The sequence below is a fragment of the Taurulus bubalis genome, assembly GCF_910589615.1.
Source record: "Taurulus bubalis genome assembly, chromosome: 13".
Classification (NCBI taxonomy): Eukaryota; Metazoa; Chordata; class Actinopteri; order Perciformes; family Cottidae; genus Taurulus; species Taurulus bubalis.
This window is the reverse complement of record NC_136601.1, coordinates 3,123,981-3,146,392: the sequence shown is the minus strand read 5'-3', so window position 1 is coordinate 3,146,392 and position 22,412 is coordinate 3,123,981. Positions and strand designations below refer to the sequence as shown.

Sequence of the window (22,412 nt, the reverse complement as noted above, 5' to 3'; positions counted from 1 at the left end):
AGTATTAAGTCTACAAAATATATATATATATACACACACACTACCGTTCAAAAGTTTGGGGTCACTTAGAAATGTCCTTATTTTTCAAAGAAAAGCACTGTTTTTTAGATAACATTACATTAATCAGTAATACACTATACATTGTTAATGTGGTAAATGACTATTCTAGGTGGAAAGGTCTGGTGTTTAATGAAATATCTACATAGGTGTATAGAGGCCCATTTCCAGCAGCTATCACTCAGTGTTCTAATGGTACATTGTGTTTGCTCATCACATAGAAGACTAATGGAGGATTAGAAAACCCTTGTGCAATTATGTTAGCACAACTTAAAACAGTTATGCTGGTGAGAGAAGCTTTACAACTGGCCTTCCTATGCATAGCATCACATGTGTGGGTTCCATTATACTCTCAAAATGCCCAGAAAAAGAGAACTTTCATGTGAAACTCGCCAGTCTGTTCTTGTTCTTAGAGATGAAGACTATTCCATGAGAGAAATTGCGAAGAAACTGAACATTTGTCTGGGCGACCCCAAACTTTTGAACGGTAGTGTGTGTGTGTGTGTGTGTGTGTGTGTGTGTGTGTGTGTGTGTGTGTGTGTGTGTGTGTGTGTGTGTGTGTGTGTGTGTGTGTGTGTGTGTGTGTATATACAGTATATGTACACTTGGGTATTGACAAAAGAAGAATTAAAACCCATAATGATCATAGTTTGTCAGCTTCTCGATGAGTGACGCTGTTCGGCACTGACTCGCCCGTCACTGCCCCCCAACCCCCCCCCCCCCCCCCTCCTTCCTGCCCCCCCCCGCCCCGCTGGTGTCACCTTTCACCCCTCATGAGTTTGCAGGTCTGACTGTAAATGTTAGACCCAGTGACAGGCTGGCATGAAATGGCTTGCATAATACTTAGTAAGGAGGCCATAATCATTTTTGACTCATGGCTGAAGTTAAGTTTCTCCAGCTCTCCCCAGGTTGGCAAAAAAAGCATCTCAAAATGCATCAGATTGATGCTTTAAAATATGGCATATTTAAATTTTTCTTACGGGGGAGCATGCCCCCGGAGGGGTAATATCCTTCTCAGCTTTTTCACCCCTGACCCGTTTTCATGCCTGAACAACAGTTTCTAGTCAGCGGCTCATTTTGAGCTGATGAGTCACCAACATTTGGGCGACTGAGATATCCTGTAACGGTTACTTCTTCTGGAATGCAGGATTTAGAGTTGCCAGTGTCATTGTGCATCTGCTCCATCTGGAATGAGGACATTTGACACCAATGCACAGCTTGTCCTTCAGTCAGAGAATCAATAAAGGTGGAGGCCTTAACACAACATGCTGCTGAATATCAGAACACGCTTCCATAACATTGGAAAGATGCGTAACAGTGACTATGAATGCGATTGCTTTTGAGGAACTTGTATTTGTGAGAACGAAACCAGAACGTCAAAGTGAAACTGAACTCTCTCCCCACCCTCCCACCTTTTTATTATTATTATTATCACAGTTCACTTTATGTCGGACAGAAGAGAAACGTACTTTCAATCTTTGACATTTTTGAAAGCAGAGCGTCTAAAGAGTGTTTTCTCTCTGGACAGCCGTCATCATGGAGGTCCCCAGTAGGCCTCAGCCCTCCTCCTTCACGCTGGCGCTCCCTCAAGCCGCCGCCAAAGATCCGACGAGGGAGGAGAACGACGACGAAGACGAGGAGGGAGATCGGTTCGGGGAGGAGAGCTTCAGCGCGGACGAGGATCTCGACGCGTGGGCCGAGGAAATAAACGTGGCGCTCTCCTCGCGGGACAGCTTCTCCGAGGAGAGCTCGACGCCGACGGAGGAGCGGCCGGCCGAGGAGGCGGAGGAGGCCGAGAAGAAGCGGGAAGAAGAGGAAGCGGCGGCCAGAGAGAGGGCCGCCCAGAGACAGATGCTGGCCATCGAGGAGCTCGTCCACTCGGAGAGGAATTACCTCCGACTGCTGCGACTGAGCACCGTGACCATCAGGAACAACCTGCAGGAGCTCCAGGTAGGAGGAGTTCATGCTGCTGATTAGGGCTCAATCAAAGCCAAGCTATGCACATATACTCCTAACATATAGAGCGATGTTATATATTAAATTGAGCATTCATTAATATAGTTACGATATAACTTTTGAAATATATATATTTTTTCCTTTTCTGTGTACTATCTTGAACTAATATACCACTAACACACATAGTATTATTAGTATCTATATTCACAAGGGTTTTCTGTATATTATAGGTTTTTAAATTATTAAAATGGACCTTGGTGTTGAGATATTCAGTATTTAGTTGAATGCAAACCATTTGCAATTTTCACCATTAAATTGGAGTAAAATTAATTAAATTATTAAGCACATTAATTGTGCTGATAGTGTGCAGGATATTTTATTTTATGGGTTTATTTGGTATGGACAGTGTGCACATTTAAAAAAACATCACTGTAAATGCCATAGTTAGCAAAGAGGCCGTTTTTAAAACCTTTGAAAAATTCAGAGCATATTATTTATTTATTAACTATTTGCAAAGTGATGATATAGCGGTGTAATTTCCCCACTGTGGGACAAATAAGGGATTCATTATATTATTATTATTGTCATTATTATAATGTCTACCTGAGCAGAGAATGAAGTCCTTCCCTTTTATCGACCACAACATGAATTTGTTTAGTTCTATGTTTTGAGTTTTTATTGTCTAACACTTTTAGATCGGGTCTTTTAATTCAAATGTTATCACAACATGTTGAATCGAGGCCGCTCCGTGGTTTATTGTCGTTCATAGCTTTTCATTATTTGTCTGAGGTATTGCTTATTATGGCTAAATAATCATTTATTATACCGCGGCGGTAATGAAATGAGGCTACCCGTAAAACATAATGGAATCGGGCTTTATGGGTCGGAAGGAGCTGTGGATGAGCGTGAAAAAGATAACGCACCGAGGGAACGGTAGATGAAGAGAGAGAAATTAAAATGAGGAGGGAGGAGTGGAAGAGCTAAATTATGGGCTGATGACGCTGTTCAGGGAAATTAACTGGCGAATAGTAGAGGACCAGCTGGGGAGATGGGCATTAAAGAGAGAGATTTGTCCTCGTTATGTGGCATCGTCCAATGTGTGGAAATGAAAGATGGAGTTGAAAAAGAGGGCGTTATAAATATGGGTAACTCAGGATGATGGATGGAGGACAGACGGAGGGAAGCGGCACGGGGAAGGACGGAGGGATAGATGTGAGTGAATGGTGCCATTGTGAGACGGGGAAGTTGCCGGTTTGTTGTCTGTGCAGATTGTTCAGTGTTCCAGCCGAGGCACCCACTGGGTGTCATTCCTGTAGAATCCAGCTCAACAAAACCTCTTTATCCGCTCGGCTGCAACATTCTTCTTCTATGGGAGCAGACACAAGATACACCAGACGCATTTAATTTTAATAAACGTGGATTTTATTTAATTAATTCAATTTTATTTTAATTTATTTTATTTTAATGTATTTAATGTTAATGTAATTTATTTAATTTGTATATATTTACAAAATAAAATTATATTACTTTTTATATATTTTATTATTAATATTATTTTATTTTTGTATTTGTAAAAAAAAAAAAAAAAAGTTTATCTTTTCTGTTCCCCTTTTGAAACGTGTTGTGTTGCAGTAGTTTCTCCAATGAATCACATATCAGAAATATGGACCAGGCTAAATAACAGAAATTGACAAAACGTCCTGCCGGTTGTTCTGGTTTTTAAACGAGGACTCATCACGTTGGAACCAGGCTTCACTTGAAATGATTGTGCTCACTTCATGGCTGCATATTTAACCCTCCCCTCCTCCTCTTCCTCCTCCTCCTCCTCCTCCTCCTCCTCCTCAGCCTCCTCCAGCCAACCTGGACAGCGTGTTCCTGGACATCGACGACGTGATCGGCGTGTCGAGTCGCCTCCTCGCCCTGCTGGACCAGAAGCAGGTTCAGCCCGGAGACCCTCTCTTCCTGGAGACGCTCTGTAAGGATCATCTGTCATCGCATCAGTGACGACAGGAAGTGGTGGTTTTCCTCTTAGATCACTTGCTCTCATCAAAGCTGCTGACAGGAAACCTTCACACATCTTTGTTATCATAGCTGGATGCCACAGCCGTGTGAGGGAGGGGAGGAAATGACCACTTCAACACTTACAGTTTAATTTGATTATTTAATAATAACTAGGTGGTATTTACACTTTGATTGTGCAAAAGCCAACAATTATGATACAGGAGAAATTCGCCAAAATTAGAAGAAAACTCAACTTATTTCCACACTTGCACTTTTAATCCAGGTGCAAGTAGAACGTGGTGATCTAGAAGAAGAAGAGTGAAAGTTAAGGATGATTTTTTAATGTTGTTCTTCCTGCTCCTCTTGCCAACATTGTGTTACTTTCTCAGCAGAGAGGTTGTTGATTTATTTGTCCGTCTGCATGACGGCGATGACGACACTTAACTGGACAACAACAGAGTGTTTCTGTCAGTCACAACGTGGGCTGTGTTTCACAGGACGAGCCTTCTTTCTTAATTGCAAAGATTAGTTCATTAAATGAAGAGTACAATAGAATTCCTATTCATTTATTTTAAGCGTCCGTTAGCATTTAAAAGTTTCTACCTAAAAAACAAACTGTATTATACTTCAGGGTTCTTCTCATGGAATATTAAAATGGTTATTTCCAGGCCTGGGAAAGTCCTTGAATTTCAGGTTTTGGAAAAGTCATGAATTTCTCACTTTTTCATGTATACACCGAGATTTCACAAAATGTTTGGTCATGGAAATGTGGTTTAAAGTCATGGAAAAGTCATGGAAATCCACTGTATGAACCCTGATGCTTGTGCAGTGGTTTCTATGTGTAAATAAGTAAATCTACGTCTCGCCTCCCCGACAGGTAATTCGTTCCTCAGCCTCTCCGCCGACATCGAGGCGGCCTACAGGGAATACCTGTCCAACTACAACCAGGTGTCGGTGCTGGAGAACAGCTACAAGCAGAAGGAGGCGCTCTGGAACGACATCGTCCGCGTCATCAAGACCTCGGCGTGCGTTTTTCTCTCCGGTCGCTTCGACGCGTCATTCGAGAACGTAAGAAAATCACACGCGGGGACGAACGACACACACCTGACTTGATTTCCACCCGCAGGCCTGAAGTGAACGCCACCTCGCTGAGCTTCTTCCTGGTGATGCCGGTGCAGCGCATCGCCCGCTACCCGCTCCTCCTGCAGACCATCCAGAAGCACACGGACAGGAGCCACCCGGCGTACGCGCTCCTGGAGCGGACCGCCCACACCGCCATCGCCCTGAACTACCGCATCAACGAGTACAAGCGCTTCAGAGAAGTCGGTGAGCCCCGTCACGTGTTATTATTATTATTATTATTATTATTACACAGGGTTCCTACGGTCATGGAAAAGTCATGGAATTTTAAAATGATTTCCAGAACCTGGAAAAATTCCAAAAGGGTTGTAAAAGTCATGTAAATGTGTTATATTCATGTGTTCATGACGTTCATTTACGCTGAGTTTGAAATAATGAATATGCTTTTAAAAGAATGACGCTCAAAATATAAGCAGGCATACATGCAGGCATCTATATAAATGTTTATTCTTTTAATCAAACTATTGTCTCGTTCATTTGAGTCATTTAAGGTTTACTGTATGCTTTGTATTCTCATTGTTAGTTTAAATACTACATTTACTCACTTTTTACTGTTTACACCCAGATGGAAATTTGGTTAAAAGTCATGGAAAAGTCATGGAAACCCATTGGTCAACATGTGTATGAACGCTGATGATGGAAAGCACATTTCTTTCCTGCACATGAACTCAACCCCCCGTTCTGTGACTGCAGCTGACAAATACAAGAAGACGGAGACCCTGACCATAAAGGACAAGATCAACCGCCTCAACACCCACAGCATCGCCAAGAAGACGGCGAGGCTCAGCCAGCACATCAAACACGGGACTGGAATCGTGCCGAAGGTACGAGGAAGCTAAATGAAGTCATAACTGACACTTAATTGATGAGGGATTTAATATAAAATCTCAATAAAATAGGCTTCTTTGAACATTAAATTCCCAAGCAGCCACACTGACCCAAAAGTATTATAAATAAAGACGATAAAGGCCGATGAGAGCGATCCCAGAGCTCAGAAAAGAGTAGCTGTGATTTAAAGAAGTCTTTTCAAAGCCCTTTTTATCTCATTGCATTAATACATGCGTGTCTTTCTGCACATTGATCTCCAGCTGGTGGACGAGGAGTTCGACGCTCTGGAAGGTTTCTTCTACGTTCTGGAGCACGGGATCCTGGCGCTGCTGGAGAACGTGGAGACGTACCTGCACCACCTGCAGGTAGGCGACGCTGACCAATGGAAAGCACTTCATCCGAGTCTCACGAGTCACACGAGTGTGTTACTGCAGGAGCTGGAGTCTGGAGAACCAGACTCTGTGGTCACTTGTGGAGGAGTGGAACAAGTGGCACATGGATACTTATTCATAAACATGTGGCCATGTGTGTATGAGTCACACTGTGCAAACTCAGACGCCCCTCAGGTCAACACACATGTTTGTGTACCTTCTATAATTATTACAGGTTAAAGCTGTTTTTTCCTCTTTCTATTCCCACCCAACAAAGATCAGCACTGTATCCTCCTTTTTTTTTATTTCCCTGCTCTTCATTTATTTATTTGTATTCATCCCCAGGTCATACAAGTTGTCCTCTTGCTGAGATTATTGACAATTTTCTTGTAAATCCACAAAGCAATTTCTCTTAACGACCTCTAAACTGTAATTTCTATCATCTCGCTATTCAATCTCTGCAGGCGTTCCTGTCCTGCAGAACAGAGGAGTTTGACTTGGACATGGACGGAGAGAAGTTGCCTCTTTGCTACAAGGAGATCACGACCGCTCTCAGACAGTGGATCCTGCCCACATTTGTGAGTCTACCCGGCATTTTCATACCTTACCTTCCTTTTTTTTTACTTAAACACCACAGTATATGAAATACTGCAAGTACATTTGCTGCATATTGAATTGCACTTCAGTAAAACATAAAAAGAAAACCCCCTGCTCGTCTGAAGACGATGGTGGCATCGAGCGGTTTGTTTGACGGTAAACGTCATTATTATTTCCATGCAGGAGAAGAGGATGAGGACGTTGATCCACAAGCCGCTGTGCGCCCTGCGGGACCTCCTGCTGGGCCCGAGGAACCTGATCCGGAAACGGCTGGACAAGCTGCTGGACTACGAGCTGATCGAAGCCAAATCCAACCTGAGCTACGAGGAACAGGACGTGGCCAACACCTACAGGTAGAGCGGCCGCTTGTGAACTACTACCTGGGCTTTGGGGTTGACAGCAGACTCTCGTGTGACCGTCTCGCCTCCTCGCAGGACGATGAACACGCTGCTCCTCAACGAGCTGCCCCAGTTTAACGGCGTGGCGCTGCAGATGATCTGGAGCATGCTGGGGACGTTCAGCTGTCTGCACAGAGACCTCGCCGCCGACATGGAGCAGCTGTTCCAGAGCTTTGCTCAGCAGGTGCGTCTCACAGATGATGTTTGAAGAAAAGAAAAAAAGTGCCACTTTTGATTACAATCTCTTTTTTTGTGTTTTTTTTTTTTTTTCAGCTCCCTCACAGCTCTCTCGACCGCACTGCATTCTGGGAGTGGGCGGAGTCGGCGGTGCTGGACGGCGCGACGAGGCTGCAGACTTTGTGTCGCAGTGTGGAGCAAACGCTCAACGCGCCCGTCGTCCAGGTGCGTCCAGACGGAGCGGGAATGGCCCAGGAAGAGTTTTATAAGTCAAAGGCAGGCAGGCAGGATTTATTTATATATATTTTTAATATATCTTTTTTATATATATATATATATATATATATATATATATATATATATATATAATAAAAGAAAATATATATAAAAAGAAAATATATATAAAGAAATACATTTATATACATATATGTATTTATATATATATATATATATATATATATATATTTATTCATGTATATAAATACATATATACATGTATTTATATATATATATTTATTTACATATATGTGTTATACATATGCATTTATATTTATTTATATATATATATATATATATATATATATATATATATATATATATATATATATATATATATATATATATATATATATATATATATATATATATATGCATGCTCTGTATATGTGCAACACATGACCAAATAGGTTTATATAAAGAACGACTCTGGAATAGCAGCAGTGTTGTATTTGTTGAGAGGACAATGATTGACAACAGGTTTTTTGTCATTATTATGTCCCGATTACTCCTTTTGGTTTCTCCTAGTCATTAAACACATAACTTCTCACACACACACACACACACACACGCACACACACACACACAGGCTGCCTGTCCTACCTGCTCGGCCAGCTGTCGGTCGCATTCCTTTAAACCTGCCGGACAACCTGCGTCAGCACGGCCCATGAGGTTGCAGAGTCATGCCGTATTCAGTTTGAGGTTTATAATAATCATGATGATAATCATAAGAGTGGACTGTGACAGGCGATACTTCACTCCTGTGCTCATCGCTGAGTCATGTCCGTTTACGCCACTCGGCAGCAACAACTCAGTCACGGAAGGAAATGTTCTGGATATTCTCCTCCTTCGCGTTCTGCAGCGTTCTTCATCGCTCTGGAAAACGTTTATAAGACTTCACTCGGCCTGCTGGCATTAACTATCCCATAATGATTCATTTTCAAATGTTTCATTCATAATGTCAGCGAAAAGGTTTTGTTTAAGGTACAAACACGAAGACGCTGTACTCAAAATACTGGATTTTGACGAGTCAACAGGATATGAGATGATACTTATCTCAGGATATGAGATAAATCAGCTAAATTCTAGCTTCCAGTTAGAGGCTGAAACTGAGGAATGTTCACGTTGTTCTTTTTTTTAAAACTCCAGTTTGATCCGTTTAAGTTAGATATTCAGCTCCACATGTTTCTAGGTAATTCAACATCCCTCAATAAGTAAATAAATTGGTTTAACCTGTTTTATTATGCTGGAAAACAGCCAAACAGACACTTTATCTCACATATATTGGTAATAATTAACCATTTTCTCCTCTGCTCATGCCTTTCTTCTCCTCTTTACCTTTTGTCATTGCTATTTTTAAACATTGAATCTATTCACATTCTCATGTTTTATTTGTATTTACTCGGCCAGCCTCTGAGTCCGTCCTCCCAGGACCGCCTGAAGCAGCTCACGGATAAGCACGGCTCGGGAAAGATCTTCCAGGTGATGGGGACGGTGGTGGCGGGTCGGGATCTGGACCTGAACCTGGCCCGAGGCGAGCTGGTGGCCATCATCAGCGAGGCCGACACCCGCGGAGACAAGCGGAGATGGCTGGTCGACGCCGGAGGTAAGAACCAGTTAAAACATTATTTATTCATGTTTCTGTTCTACATCAATCTTTGTTGCTCATGTCAAGTTCTCACTTGGTGTTAATTAGCGTTTAAAGTCGCTGAGAAACAAGTAATGACCGATGCTGCAGATCAAATATTCCAATTCAGGAGCAGAGTTTCTTAAATGCAACTATCTGGCGCCATCTTGTGGGTGTTGAGTGTTACTGCAACTAACCAGATATCCACAGGTACAGTTGTACTAGTAGTTAGTAAACGAGGCATAATGGACATGCTATAGAAATAGAATTGGCTTTAATGAACAGTTAGATTTTTGAGTATCAGATGTTGTCATTGCACATAACAAGTGAGATTCATGGGTTTTTGTTTGATGTTGAATTTTACATTTCAAAAAGGTTACATATGTTATGATAAATGCTTTATACTAAAGTACAAAAGTAGATAATGAAAAAAGTATTTTTGATAATGAATTAATGTTTTTTAAGCAAATATTCACTGATTGCAGCTTCTCAAACATTAACGTAATCCTCTCTGTTAGAATGGAATAGAAAACGAGCAATTTGAAGACATCAGCTTGGGCTTTGGGAAAAATTTAAAATATATATATATATATATATATATATATATATATATTATTTTATTTTATTTATATAAATAATAACCTTTATCTGTGTATGTTGCACGCAGGCCGGCGAGGGTACGCTCCTTCCTCGAAGCTGATTCGCTATCACCAGCCATCAGAAGACCCGCCCCCCTCGCCACACCCGACCCTGCCTGATGGCGTGACAGAAAGGAGACGACACTCCTACACCCCGGAGAGCAAGACGCTGACGGTCATGAGCCGGCCCTGCTTCCAGGTGACTGATGCATCTTAAACAAGCGGAAACCTCCGGTTCTGACCTGCATTCTCTCTCCTGACCACCAGGGGGTGACTCCTCTGGTTGTATAGAAGTCTATGCTTCATGTGTTAAAGCTGCATTCTCTCTCCTGACCACCAGGGGGCGACTCCTCTGGTTGTATAGAAGTCTATGCTTCATGTGTTAAAGCTGCATTCCCTCTACTGACCACCAGGGGGTGACTCCTCTGGTTGTTTAGAAGTATATGCTTCATGTGTTAAAGCTGCATTCTCTCTCCTGACCACCAGGGGGCGACTCCTCTGGTTGTATAGAAGTCTATGCTTCATGTGTTAAAGCTGCATTCCCTCTCCTGACCACCAGGAGGCGATTCCTCTGGTTGTATAGAAGTCTATATAAATGACTCTACAAACATTTTAAACATGAGTTTTTAGGGGCGGGGCTTAGTGTGATTGACAGGTCGCTACCACGGCGTCGTCCAGTCTGGGAGTTGTCCGTGACCTCAGCTTGTTTCTAAAGGTGTGTGTGTGTGTGTGTGAGTGTGTGTGTGTGTGTGTGTGTGTGTGTGTGTGTGTGTGTGTGTGTGTGTGTCTAAAGCTTGTAACTGATCGATGTGACAGCGCTCTGCAGCGGAAGCATCAATCTGTCACATGTTTGACTGGTAGTGTGTGTGTGTGTGTGTGTGTGTGTGTGTGTGTGTGTGAGAGAGAGACCCTCCTTGCGTGTTCAGCCGTGTGTGTGTGTAATCATGTGTTTTCCCATATCTGTAAGAGGACACACTGGTGTTTGTGTGTGCATGCATGTTGTGTGTGTGTGTGTGTTGTTAATGCAAAGGTCCATAATTGGCTGTTTAACCTTGTAAGTGAGTCACTGTGTGAACGGTTGAGGTTAATTTATGCTGCGCTGCAAGCTGAGATACTGTGTGTGTGTGTGTGTTGTGAGAATGATTTACATGTGCAGCACATGCGAGTGTGAGAGGGAGGGGAGTGTCGAGCTTGTAAATTTGTGATGCTTTTATGTGGGTGTGTCCACGGGAGGGAGATTTAGGTGAGTGGATGAGAAAGCAGTAATGCTTTCAGCATCTTGTGTGTGTGAACTGGTCCATCTATCTTTGTGAGGACATTTGTGGAAAGTGAGGACATTTTGGCCGGTTGATCGCTTCTTCATCGCTTTTATGTTTTAGACTGAAATTCTGACCCGATCTTACACAATGCACCTTTAGGGTTAGGTGAAGGGAATGCATTAGTTGTGTGTGTGTGTGTGTGTGTGAGTGAGTGTGTGAGAGAGATGTCACCACACTGCCTGTTAAAGTGAGTAATTGCTCCAGTGACCTTATTGTGGCCTTTTCTTCCACGCCTCCCAACGTTCATCCCTCATGACCCTGAGTCTGCTCGTATATACAACAAACACACACACACACACACACACACACACACACACACACACACACACACACACGCACACCGGCAGGCTGTTTTTTAAATATATTTAACGTATCTTTTCTCTCCTTTCTACTTTTTCATCCACTCTAAATCTGAACCGTTCTTCCGTCAGTGTCGCTGTCGGCCATTTTAAAGAGCAGCAGCGGCTTTGGGCCTCAACTTCCTCTGTGATCTGTGACAAAGTATAACAAACAATGGATATTGTATATCAATGGATTTGATGAATACATTCTCCCGTCTGGTAGGAGTGGGAACCACCAGAGGTCCCACGATACGATATTATCACGACACTTACGTCCCGAATTTCACCGACTTCACCAACATCGGGATGACGGACGCTTCCAGCTCCTAGAGGACCCGTAGCCAGTTTGACTACTGTTTTTTTTTAACGTCTTTGACCAGCGTTGTGCCGCGCATGTTGTCCTGTGCGTCGTGCAACATCTGTGCGAGCAGCGGCCGCTACGAGTGACAGGAAGTCCAGACGTTTGATTTTAAACGCGGCGGCACATTTCTAATTTCTTTCACGCTGACCCGGGACCTCTGCTGACCTCACCACAATAGTGAGGCACCATCTAGTGGGCTGAAAAAGATTGATTTTGTTTTTGTAGGACCAAAAAGTTTAAAATTGATATAATAAAAGATCGATTCTTGGCTTCCGTGTATCGATACAATGTCGCCACGCAAAAGATCGCGATCCTACCGTAAAAGTCGGGTTATACGCCGCTACTACCTTCGGTCATTGTCCCCATTTACACCCCGCTGTAGCCAGCTGGCGCTCATGCTAGTTCTGTGCTAACTTCCGCTAGCTCTCCGCTAACTTCCGCTAGCTCTCCGCTAGCTCCCTGACAACCACCAAATGTAGGGACCATCCCCAGCTCTACACCCGACTTGGACAGAGGGGACTCGGCCAGTAGCAGCAGCAGCGGGGAGCTAGCTAGTAGCAGCACTAGCTAGTGCTGCTACTAGCTAGTGCTGCTACTAGCTTGCTACAGCGGGACACTGACCGGAGGCAGTAGCGGCCTATAACCCGACTTTTACGGTATGCTGAATTGATTCCCTCCCCACCTGTCCGTATGTCACCACAGGGCGGCGCCGCTGAGCCGCCGCTCCTCTCCCTCTCTCCTTTCCATCAGAAACGCAGCTGCAGCTGAAACGTTCAGCCTGCAGCCGACGGCCGCGGTCACTTCACTCTCCTCCCCGTCGCCGTCTCTGCCCCGGCAAAAAGAAATGCTAATGAAAATGCTAATTGGTGTGTCGCCCGTCGGGGCAGAGCCGACGTCGTACTGAGAGGTGAAGGTTCGCTAACGACACCGAGCAGCCGACGAAACCGGCTATTAGCGCTGCTGCAGCACTCTGTCACGCCGACACGGGGCTCATTAGTGTGTGTGTGTGTGTGTGTGTGTGTGGTGATGAGATGGGATTTGTCAAGACATAACTAGTGGGTTTAACCTTTTCAGAGAATATTACAAGTGTGTGTGCTCACGTTTGTACCCGTTATGCTCATTTCTTGAAGTGGTGTGTGTGTTTTTTTTTTTTTGCGAGTCTTATTCAACATCTGTTAGTTCTTTTGATCCGACATTTATTTACTTGAATGTTGATTTTAAATGCATGTCCGACACTTTTAAATACCAGATGTTGACCGACTCTGTATGTTTGTCCTTCGGTTGTCTCGGCAACCGCTCACCCAAACAAAATGTGTTGCTGACGTGTGTGTGTGTGTGTGTGTGTGTTAGCAGTGTGTCACGCACACACTGTGTAGTGTGCTGTTGCTTGAAGGAAAACCCTTCAAAATATTTTATTTTTTATTTTTTATTCCAGTTTTCTCTGAATTTTATTTATTTTGGGCAACAAAAATCCATTGAATATTAAGTTCTTCCTTCTTCTGAACATCCATGAAGAGATGAACAATGGCCTCCTTTACAGAAGACCCTTCCCTCTGACGCCAGCCGGCCACATGTTACTTCCTTTTCTTTTATTCGTAAGCTCCGGAGGAACAAAGTGTATTTTCCTCCTATGTCATCGTTTAGTTCTCTGCTTATGGAAAGCCTCCTCACTCTGTTCTAACAACCCTCTCCTCTCCTCCAGGTGCTGGCGGCGTACGACTTCACGGCGAGGGGGAACCACGAGGTTTCCGTCCGGGCCGGAGAGCCGGTCCGCGTCCTGGAGCCTCACGACAAACGGGGGAGTCCCGAGTGGAGCCTGGTGGAGGCGCGAGGCGGCAAGAGAGGCTACGTGCCCTCCAACTACCTCGCCATCACGCCGACGGGGGCGGGGCCACACCTGCCCTACCGCTAGGAGGGAGGAAGAGGGCGGGGCCACACCTGCCCTACCGCTAGGAGGGAGGAAGAGGGCGGGGCCACACCTGCCCTACCGCTAGGAGGGAAGAAGAGGGCGGGGCCACACCTGCCCTACCGCTAGGAGGGAGGAAGAGGGCGGGGCCACACCTGCCCTACCGCTAGGAGGGAGGAAGAGGGCGGGGCCACACCTGCCCTACCGCTAGGAGGGAGGAAGAGGGCGGGGCCACACCTGCCCTACCGCTAGGAGGGGGGGAAAGGACACAGGATTCACCAGCACCGTCTGCAGAAAGCTTGCAGCAGTATTACAGTGACCAGTTATTTTAACTTTTAATGCCGCTGGATTCAATGGACACAGCAACGCAAAAGCAAGCGCAAGAAATCAAAATTACGTTTTACGGCTGGATTTTCCCCCCACTAATTTCTCTTCGTTACTTAAGCCACACCCACTTCCTGTGCTGAAAATGAAAGTAAAAATCGTGTAGCTCACAAAGGTCCTTAGACTCCTGATGGAATGAAGTAACGTCGTCACTGTTTACAAGTACGGGCTCACCGGCCTTCTCACACGGGAACTCGCTATGAAGTCGACGCAAATAGATGCAAATAACAGGGTGTGAAATTAGCTTGAAATTAGCTTAAAATCAGATTGAAATCTGCGCGACGCTTTGCAGCTAAAGCGTATCGTTGAGTTTCTCCTGTCGTCGCTGATCAGATAATGATGATCAGAAATGATGATGTCATCTAAATATTTCAGTATTGTCTATCTGTACAGAGACCGATCAAAACTCTGTGTGTATAAATGTTTAAATGTCTTCAAACCACAGACTATATGTAGTCTATAGCGGCGCTGATCGATCATCTCATCTCAGATAACAAGCGTTGTAAAACTTGTTTGCGTGTCAAAACCCGACGAAGCTCCGACTTTTATTAAGTCGTTATTATTATTATTATTATTATTATTATTATTATTATTATTGTTATTTCATGTCGGCCTCCTTTTTAACCCGTCCACATGGAGGGGAGATGTGTGCGAAGGACTCCGATCAGCAGGGGTGTCGGCTGATAGAAGAGATATCCCATGATCCTCTGCGGGAGGAAAGGACACTTGGAAATGAAGACGACAGCGTGCATGTTCTCATTAGTCTGTGTTTTAGCGAGCTGGAAGCAACACGTGGACACACGGTGAGCAGTGTATGTGTGTGTGTGTGTGTGTGTGTGTGTGTGTGTGTGTGTGTGAGTCTCCTCCTCCTCACCTGGAGGTATGAACACCACTGTATCGAGACTGACAGGTACACAGCGCTCTCATCATCTCAGACTGTGTAATGTGATGTAAATGTGAAATGTCTCCAGGCTGAGTGGGAGGGGGGGTCACACAGAGAAGTGAAGGATGAGAGAGAGAGAGAGAGAGAGAGAGAGAGGAGGTGCTCTTCCTCCCTTCACTCGTATCTGCTTTCTCCATCAGCTCCTCAGGCAGTAAGAGACTGCATTGTTTTGGCTTGGAAAGGTTTCGATGGATGGAGCGTGGAAACATGCGGCTGCAGCAGGATTTAAGTAGTTATTTTAATTTTATTTTGTCGATTTAGCAAATGTTTGCCACAAAGTACACAGATCTGCACAGAAGTGCATTATTTTGGGGGGGAGAAAACATCTCTTTAACATCCCAAGACAATCATTCTGGAGAGATCTTTGGTGCAAACCAAACAAAAATGGACGCCAAAAAGTGAACAAGGGAACGTCCGTCACAGGAGGATAATAATAATAATAATAATAATAATAATAATAATAATAATAATAAGGATTGAATAAGGATGAATCGACTTTCTTAAGCCTTACTTATTTTTTTTTTACATTTTATTTTTCGGCCACTATGGGCGTGTCTACTCCACTGCATGAGACGTTCCTGAAAGTGTCGTGTTTTGCATAAAATTGGAGTCTTTTATTATTTTTTTTGTCTCCGCTGTGTAGTTCATTCTCGTCTAGTGAGGAAGAGGAGCAGGAGGAAGGCAGCTGCTCAGCTGGAGCCTCACTGCGCCCACCGTCTGAAATGTCTGGACGGAGCAGAGCAGCAGGAGTGTGTGTGTGTGTGTGTGTGTGTGTGTGTGTGTGTGTGTGTGTGTCGCTAATATACCAAATGTCCTCCAGGCTTAGAAAGAGGAAGAACGTGTAAATAAAATCCCCAAACTTGACTGTCCTCCTCTTCAAAGGCCCGTTTAGGCTGAAAGGAACAATTCCCCCAATTAAATGTTGATTAAAATAAAAGCCTCCGCTCTGGTTCCGTCGCCAAATAAACTAGATTTTTCTTAAGATTATTGCAGAAAATATTCTCTGTGGAAAAACTACGCACACGTTTTGTTCCGAATAATAGATCATCGTCACAAATAAACACCACTTCTATGATTTTTGGAGCGTAAATACAATCACTAGACGTAAGACGCTACACCGCGGTCACATGACTTCACGCCTCCTCCTAAAGCTAAAAGAGGACTAGTCTCCTAGTGAGGACGCTTAGTCGTCTACTTCAGACTCTTTAAAGTAAAAGACAGGTATTCACTGACCTGTTTCATATCGTAGAACAAAACCTTTAAATGTCTTTATCTTTGAGACGAGGGAAGTGTTAAGATGCCGTTTAAATCATCCGTTTGGATCAGAAGCTGGACGCAGTCCAGGTGAGTCTGCCTCCAGGTGTGTCGACGTGTTGGTGGAGTCATTCTCCTGTCGGCCACCAGAGGGAGCAGGAGACCTGTTGTGTGTCTGTTTGTTACTTTACCTGTCAGTATTAGAGCTTGAACATAATCCTGTACATTCTGTTTATATTGTTCAGTTCATGTGATTTTTATTTTATATATTTTTTTATTTCTCATTAGCCAGCTGTCAAACCAACGTGAAGAGTAATACGCGTCGCCTGCTGATAAATCTGTCTTTTTTCAGTCTGTTAAGCATTTCTGTTTTGCAATGTTTTGTTCTGTAACTGACTTGTTTTAACTTATTTGATGCCGCAGGGCCATCTGACTTTGAAGTGTTGCTTTGAAGTTATGATTTTGAACTCATACACACACTCACTCACACACACACACACACGTGTGTGTTCACACAGCAGATGGGAGTGTCCGCGGTGCAGCAGCGGTACCTGTCAGGGCAGCTGTGAACCGACTGTGTGGCTTCAATAAAAACTAAACAGAAACCGGCTCAGCGTCCTTGTGTCACCTCACATTAATATCAAAACAATATTTAAGATGTTAACGACGCCCATAAATACCCATGCAAAGGAGGCGCCGGGATTATAGTTTGTAGATCAGATCAGTTTCAACATCTTTTAGATGCAGTTTCTGTAGCAACGTGTGCTAATGGGATGGCGTTGAACCCTTGGACTCTTGATTATTGTTTTTATTGGGAGCTGTTAGAACCAATGTTCCCTCTAATTTTTTTCAGCACTGAGCAATTTTTTTTTTTTTATGAGCGCACACTTCAGCACTGTGAGCAATTTGCAACCACGCAATCTGCCGAAAATGACCACAAGCCTGCGTTAGCCATAGGGGATTCAAAGAGATGACAGCAAATGCATCAATATGTATACAAGGTTGATATTTATTCAATATCCTTTATAATGGCTGGACTTTGGGAACATTTTAATGATGGTGTTTTACCAGTCAGTTTAGTTGAACTTAAAGGATCTTTGTTGAACTTCAATAAGGGGAGGTTATGACTGCTTCACTGGTTATGACTGATAATTATATATATATATATATAAACATATATATATATATACATATACATATATATATATATATATATATATATATATATATATATATATATACATATATATATATATATATATATATATATATATATATATATAGTATATATATGTATGTATGTATGTATGTATATATATGTATCAAAGGTGTTTAGTCATTTCTCAGCAGGTACAACATTTAAGTGGAACTTCATTGAAAGAAAAATGCTAATGCAGTGCTTAACAATAATTATAGGCCTATTAAATTGACATGTTGTCATTTTTCCTAAAGGTAGCCTATATAAACAATGCAATAACTTTATATTTAAATATGTCTGAAAGTTTCATCCTACCTGTGTCAGTTTGGACGATTTCATAGCCACTCATGTTGAATGTTAGGCAGACCTTTTTCTGGGGCGCCTGCTCTGCCTGTCTTTTCGCCATGGAGGCCTATAGCTGCTGGAGCAGGGCCCGCCAAGAGGAGCCTGAACAGCGGCGGCCCGAGCTCATGCGGCGCTCTGGGCGAGCTTCACTCCTGGCGCCCGGAGGAGGACAGCGGGGGTGGGGGGTGCTAACGGAGGCGGAGCGCTAGCAGAGCTACAGAGAGCGCATGTCGAGAAACGGGACGCTGATTGGCCAAGAAGACTCGACACGTCACATCAAAGATCTTATTATTGCGCAGATGGCTCACTCCTATCTCAGAAACACTGGCGCAAAAAAGATTTTTAACCCCTGAAAAAAAATCGTTTGCGCGGTCTGAAAAATCTATTAACTCATAGTTAAGGACATGAACTTCACGACCTAAAATGATCAATCAATCATTACGATCGCTGTTAATTAGTCTCTAGAAACTAGACCAAACACGGATTTGGTAAAACCAGGATATATTTGGTTGACCATTAAAAATGTACGGTCACCTCATCTTGACGATTTAAGTGAATCTCGCCGGTCGGCAGATCGAATCCCAGACTAGCCGTGAAAAGAATCCCGACACAACAAGAGCTTCTTGCCTCCACCAACCAGCGCCCCCCTGTGGTGACCTGGAGCAAAGCACAGGACTCACAGCTGAGCGGTTTCCTCTCTCCTCCTGGCAGATTCCTGCAGACGCATTGGAGTCTTCAGAGTGAACGCTTCTCCGTTCTCTGCAGGTCTCTCACTCCGCGGTGAGAAGCAGGCCGGCTGCTGTCACCACATCATCATCATCATCATCATCATCGCAAAAAGACAAACATCGTGTTGACTTCAGCGTCTTCCTCTCATCCCCAAGATGGAATCAGAAGTTCAACTCTACTCCGCTTTTCTTATTTCTCACCGCAGCGCCGACAATAAAACTCATCTTAAATCCTTTCTTTTACTCCTCTGAGCCTCTCCAGTCATTTTGTTTTCCTCCAGAGCGGCGGATGGGAGTTTGACCCGCTCACGGCAGATATCTTATTTCATCTTCACGCGCACCTCCTGTAGAAAAGCTGTAGTGCACACACACACACACACACACACACACACACACACACACACACACACACACACACACACACACACACACACACACTCTCTCTCATGTGCTGGGATAGTGTTTTAGCTTTCTCTTGTTTGTTTTTGTGGTTTCCGGTGAGTTCAGCACCGTTCACCTGCAATGTGAATGTAAAGCAAATGGTTCCCACACAAGTCAAGCTGTATTTATTCACACACACACACACACACACACACACACACACGACTAGTTTGTGCGTTCAGCTGTTTAGTTCAGCAACATGTTCCCCAATGAGTTGTTTTTGTGTCATTAGCGTTGTTTTCTTTTGTTGACTTTATTTGAGTTTATTGAAAAAGAGACGAGTGAATAAATGCCTAAATGGGGGTGAAGTGAGACAAAGAAGTCCCAGTATTGATTCACGCTGACGGAGAGGAAAAACACAAGATGACAAATATTAATGACTTGAAAGCACAGACGGGAGGGGGTGAGCTGCGGGGGAAACGACGTGACTTCTAGGAGTTTAGATCGCTGCAAGAAGAAGTTTCTACTGACGAATACACGGATTGTGGAGTCTGTCGGTTCCTCTGGTTGTATAGAAGTATATGTTTCATGTGTTAAAGCTGCATTCTCTCTCCTGACCACCAGGGGGGGACTCCTCTGGTTGTATAGAAGTCTATACTTCATGTGTTAAAGCTGCATTCTCTCCTGACCACCGGGGGGCAACTCCTCTGGTTGTATAGAAGTCTATACTTCACGTGTTAAAGCTGCATTCTCTCCTGACCATCAGGGGGCGACTCCTCTGGTGGTATAGAAGTCTATGCTTCATGTGTTAAAGCTGCATTCTCTCACCTGACCACCAGAGGGCGACTCCTCTGGTTGTATAGAAGTCTATGCTTCATGTGTTAAAGCTGCACTCTCTCTCCTGACCACCAGGGGGCAACTCCTCTGGTTGTATAGACGTCTATGTTTCACGTGTTAAAGCTGCATTATCTCTCCTGACCACCAGGGGACGACTCCTCTGGTTGTATAGAAGTCTATAGAAAATGACCCTACTTCTCTTTTGATTTATTCCCTCAATAAACATATATACATTTATATATAATATATATATATATATATATATATATGTATATATATATATATATATATATATATATATATATATATATATATATATATATACAGCATTATGTTTATTTAGTAAATTATCCATTTAGAGTCAAATAGACCATAAAGCAGGGGATGCTTTAGGGCGGGGCTACCTTGTGATTGACAGGTCTCTAATGCTACCAGAGACGTATGCGACGTCTCTACATTACTCCTCCGCATTCCAAATATTGTATATTCACTTTCGTTTATCGGTTGCAAAAAACCCCAAGATGGCGACAGCAAAATTGCCCAAATTTAAGGCCTCACAACGGCAGTCCACAGACCGGGTGAAAAACTACGTCTACTTCTCGTATACGGTCTCTGCTCACAACTAAAGGTGCTAAAGGTCAGTAAACAGGAAACAGTCAGGGGAACGCGGCGGCCGTTACGGAAGTCTTGAAGAAAACCATCGGCTATCACCTGGAGCTGATTTCACTTGTCATAGACGTCTCAAGTTGCTAATCAATGACCGGCTCACGGGAGAGGAAGTCTCGGTCCTGGAACCCCCGAAATATTATCCGTTGCCTCCCCCATAGAGACTAAACCCTCGTCAGACCCGATGGGATCTGAGATTGACCAACAAGCAGAAAGCTTCTCTTCCTTCTCCAGTAATGATGCCGTAATAATATGAAAATGAAAGTTAACATGAGCTCTCTCATCACCTGGATACATGTCAAGTCTTATATCTCAGTTAAATATATCCAGTACACACTATTCATGTCTAAACTACTATTCTCTCTGTCTAACAAATGGATTTGTGTTTAACGCGCTCTCGCCTCACCGCTGCCCGCTAACTAGCCGCTAGCTGCAGCGTCGCGGCTGCTGTGCGGCGTCAGTTTGCGTCTAAGGCCAGAGCCGCCTGTGGAATCCGAACGGATGAGTGTTTGTGCCGAGCGGCTCCACAGGGAGCATTAGCCGGCTCCGGCGGCCACTGGAGTGTGAACCGGAGAGCTGGTTTAGGGGCTTTTAGAGTGGCACTTAGTGAACAAACGCTGCTCGTGTTTGTGTGGACGCTCGTCAAGGCGCGCTGCCGCCATGCTAGCTGTGTGTGTAAAAATGGACATGGCAATGCATGAATATCTCATGGATGTCGACGTATATTTTTGAATTCTCTCCGTTGACTTGACCATGTGAGTGTGTGTGTGTGTGTGTGTGTGTGTGTGTGTGTGTGTGTGTGTGTGTGTGTGTGTGTGTGTGTGGTGCTCATTAATGCATACGTCAGCTACCTTTTCCTGTCAGCAGCATTTTTAATGGAGAAGAATTCCTTCAGGCGTCTGATACCCTCTGAATGACTACACGTATGAGTGTGTCTCAGTGTGTGCTCGAGTATATGCCTTCCAGTGTGCGTGGGAGGACACACACTGTGTGTGTGTGTGTGTGTGTGTGTGTGTGTGTGTGTGTGTGTGTGTGTGTGGCTGAGCCTCTGCAGCGTAACAGATCTCAGATCTGAGGCTATAAATATCGCGCCCGCCAACTGACGCTGAGCTAAAAATAGGCACAGTTTATTAAACCGCCGCCTAGAGGGCAACAGAAGAACTGCATCCATGTGTGACATCACAAGAACCACAGTTTGCAACACAAATTACTGCTGTCTTTTGTATATTTTAATATTTGGAAGCTTTTGGCAACATTGTTGGATTGTGGTCGTCACGATGTGGGGTTTTAGTGAACATATTTGGAATGCGGAGGAGTCGCTCAGAGACGTCATATAAGTCAACCTGTCAATCACCTTGTAGCCCCGCCCCTAAAGCGTCCCCTGCTTTATGGTCTGTTTGAGTCTAAATGACCATAATTTACTAAATGAACATCATGCTGTATTGAAGAAGACTTTAAACTAGAGATTGAGACATAAACTCATGTTTACAATGTTTACTGAGGGAATACATCAAGAGAAGTAGAGTCATTTATATCGACTTCTATACAACCAGAAGAGTCGCCCCCTGGTGGTCAGGAGAGAGAATGCAGCTTTAACATATGAAGCATATACTTCTTTACAACCAGAGGAGTCACCCCCTGGTGGTAAGGCGAGAGAATGCAGCTTTAACACATGAAGCATAG

General features: G+C 43.9%; 1 protein-coding gene across 1 annotated transcript; it reads left to right on the top strand.

Moving 5' to 3' along the window:
* Positions 1 to 1,593: 1,593 nt before the first annotated feature.
* Positions 1,594 to 13,999, top strand: arhgef37 (Rho guanine nucleotide exchange factor (GEF) 37; the record flags this gene model as incomplete). Its single annotated transcript, XM_079228568.1, has 13 exons — positions 1,594 to 2,007; positions 3,859 to 3,988; positions 4,892 to 5,039; positions 5,141 to 5,340; positions 5,848 to 5,978; positions 6,243 to 6,347; positions 6,818 to 6,931; positions 7,134 to 7,303; positions 7,385 to 7,532; positions 7,622 to 7,750; positions 9,212 to 9,407; positions 10,096 to 10,265; positions 13,790 to 13,999. The coding sequence occupies 13 exons, from the start codon at positions 1,594 to 1,596 to the stop codon at positions 13,997 to 13,999; spliced, it is 2,265 nt and encodes a 754-aa protein (XP_079084694.1).
* Positions 14,000 to 22,412: the final 8,413 nt, after the last annotated feature.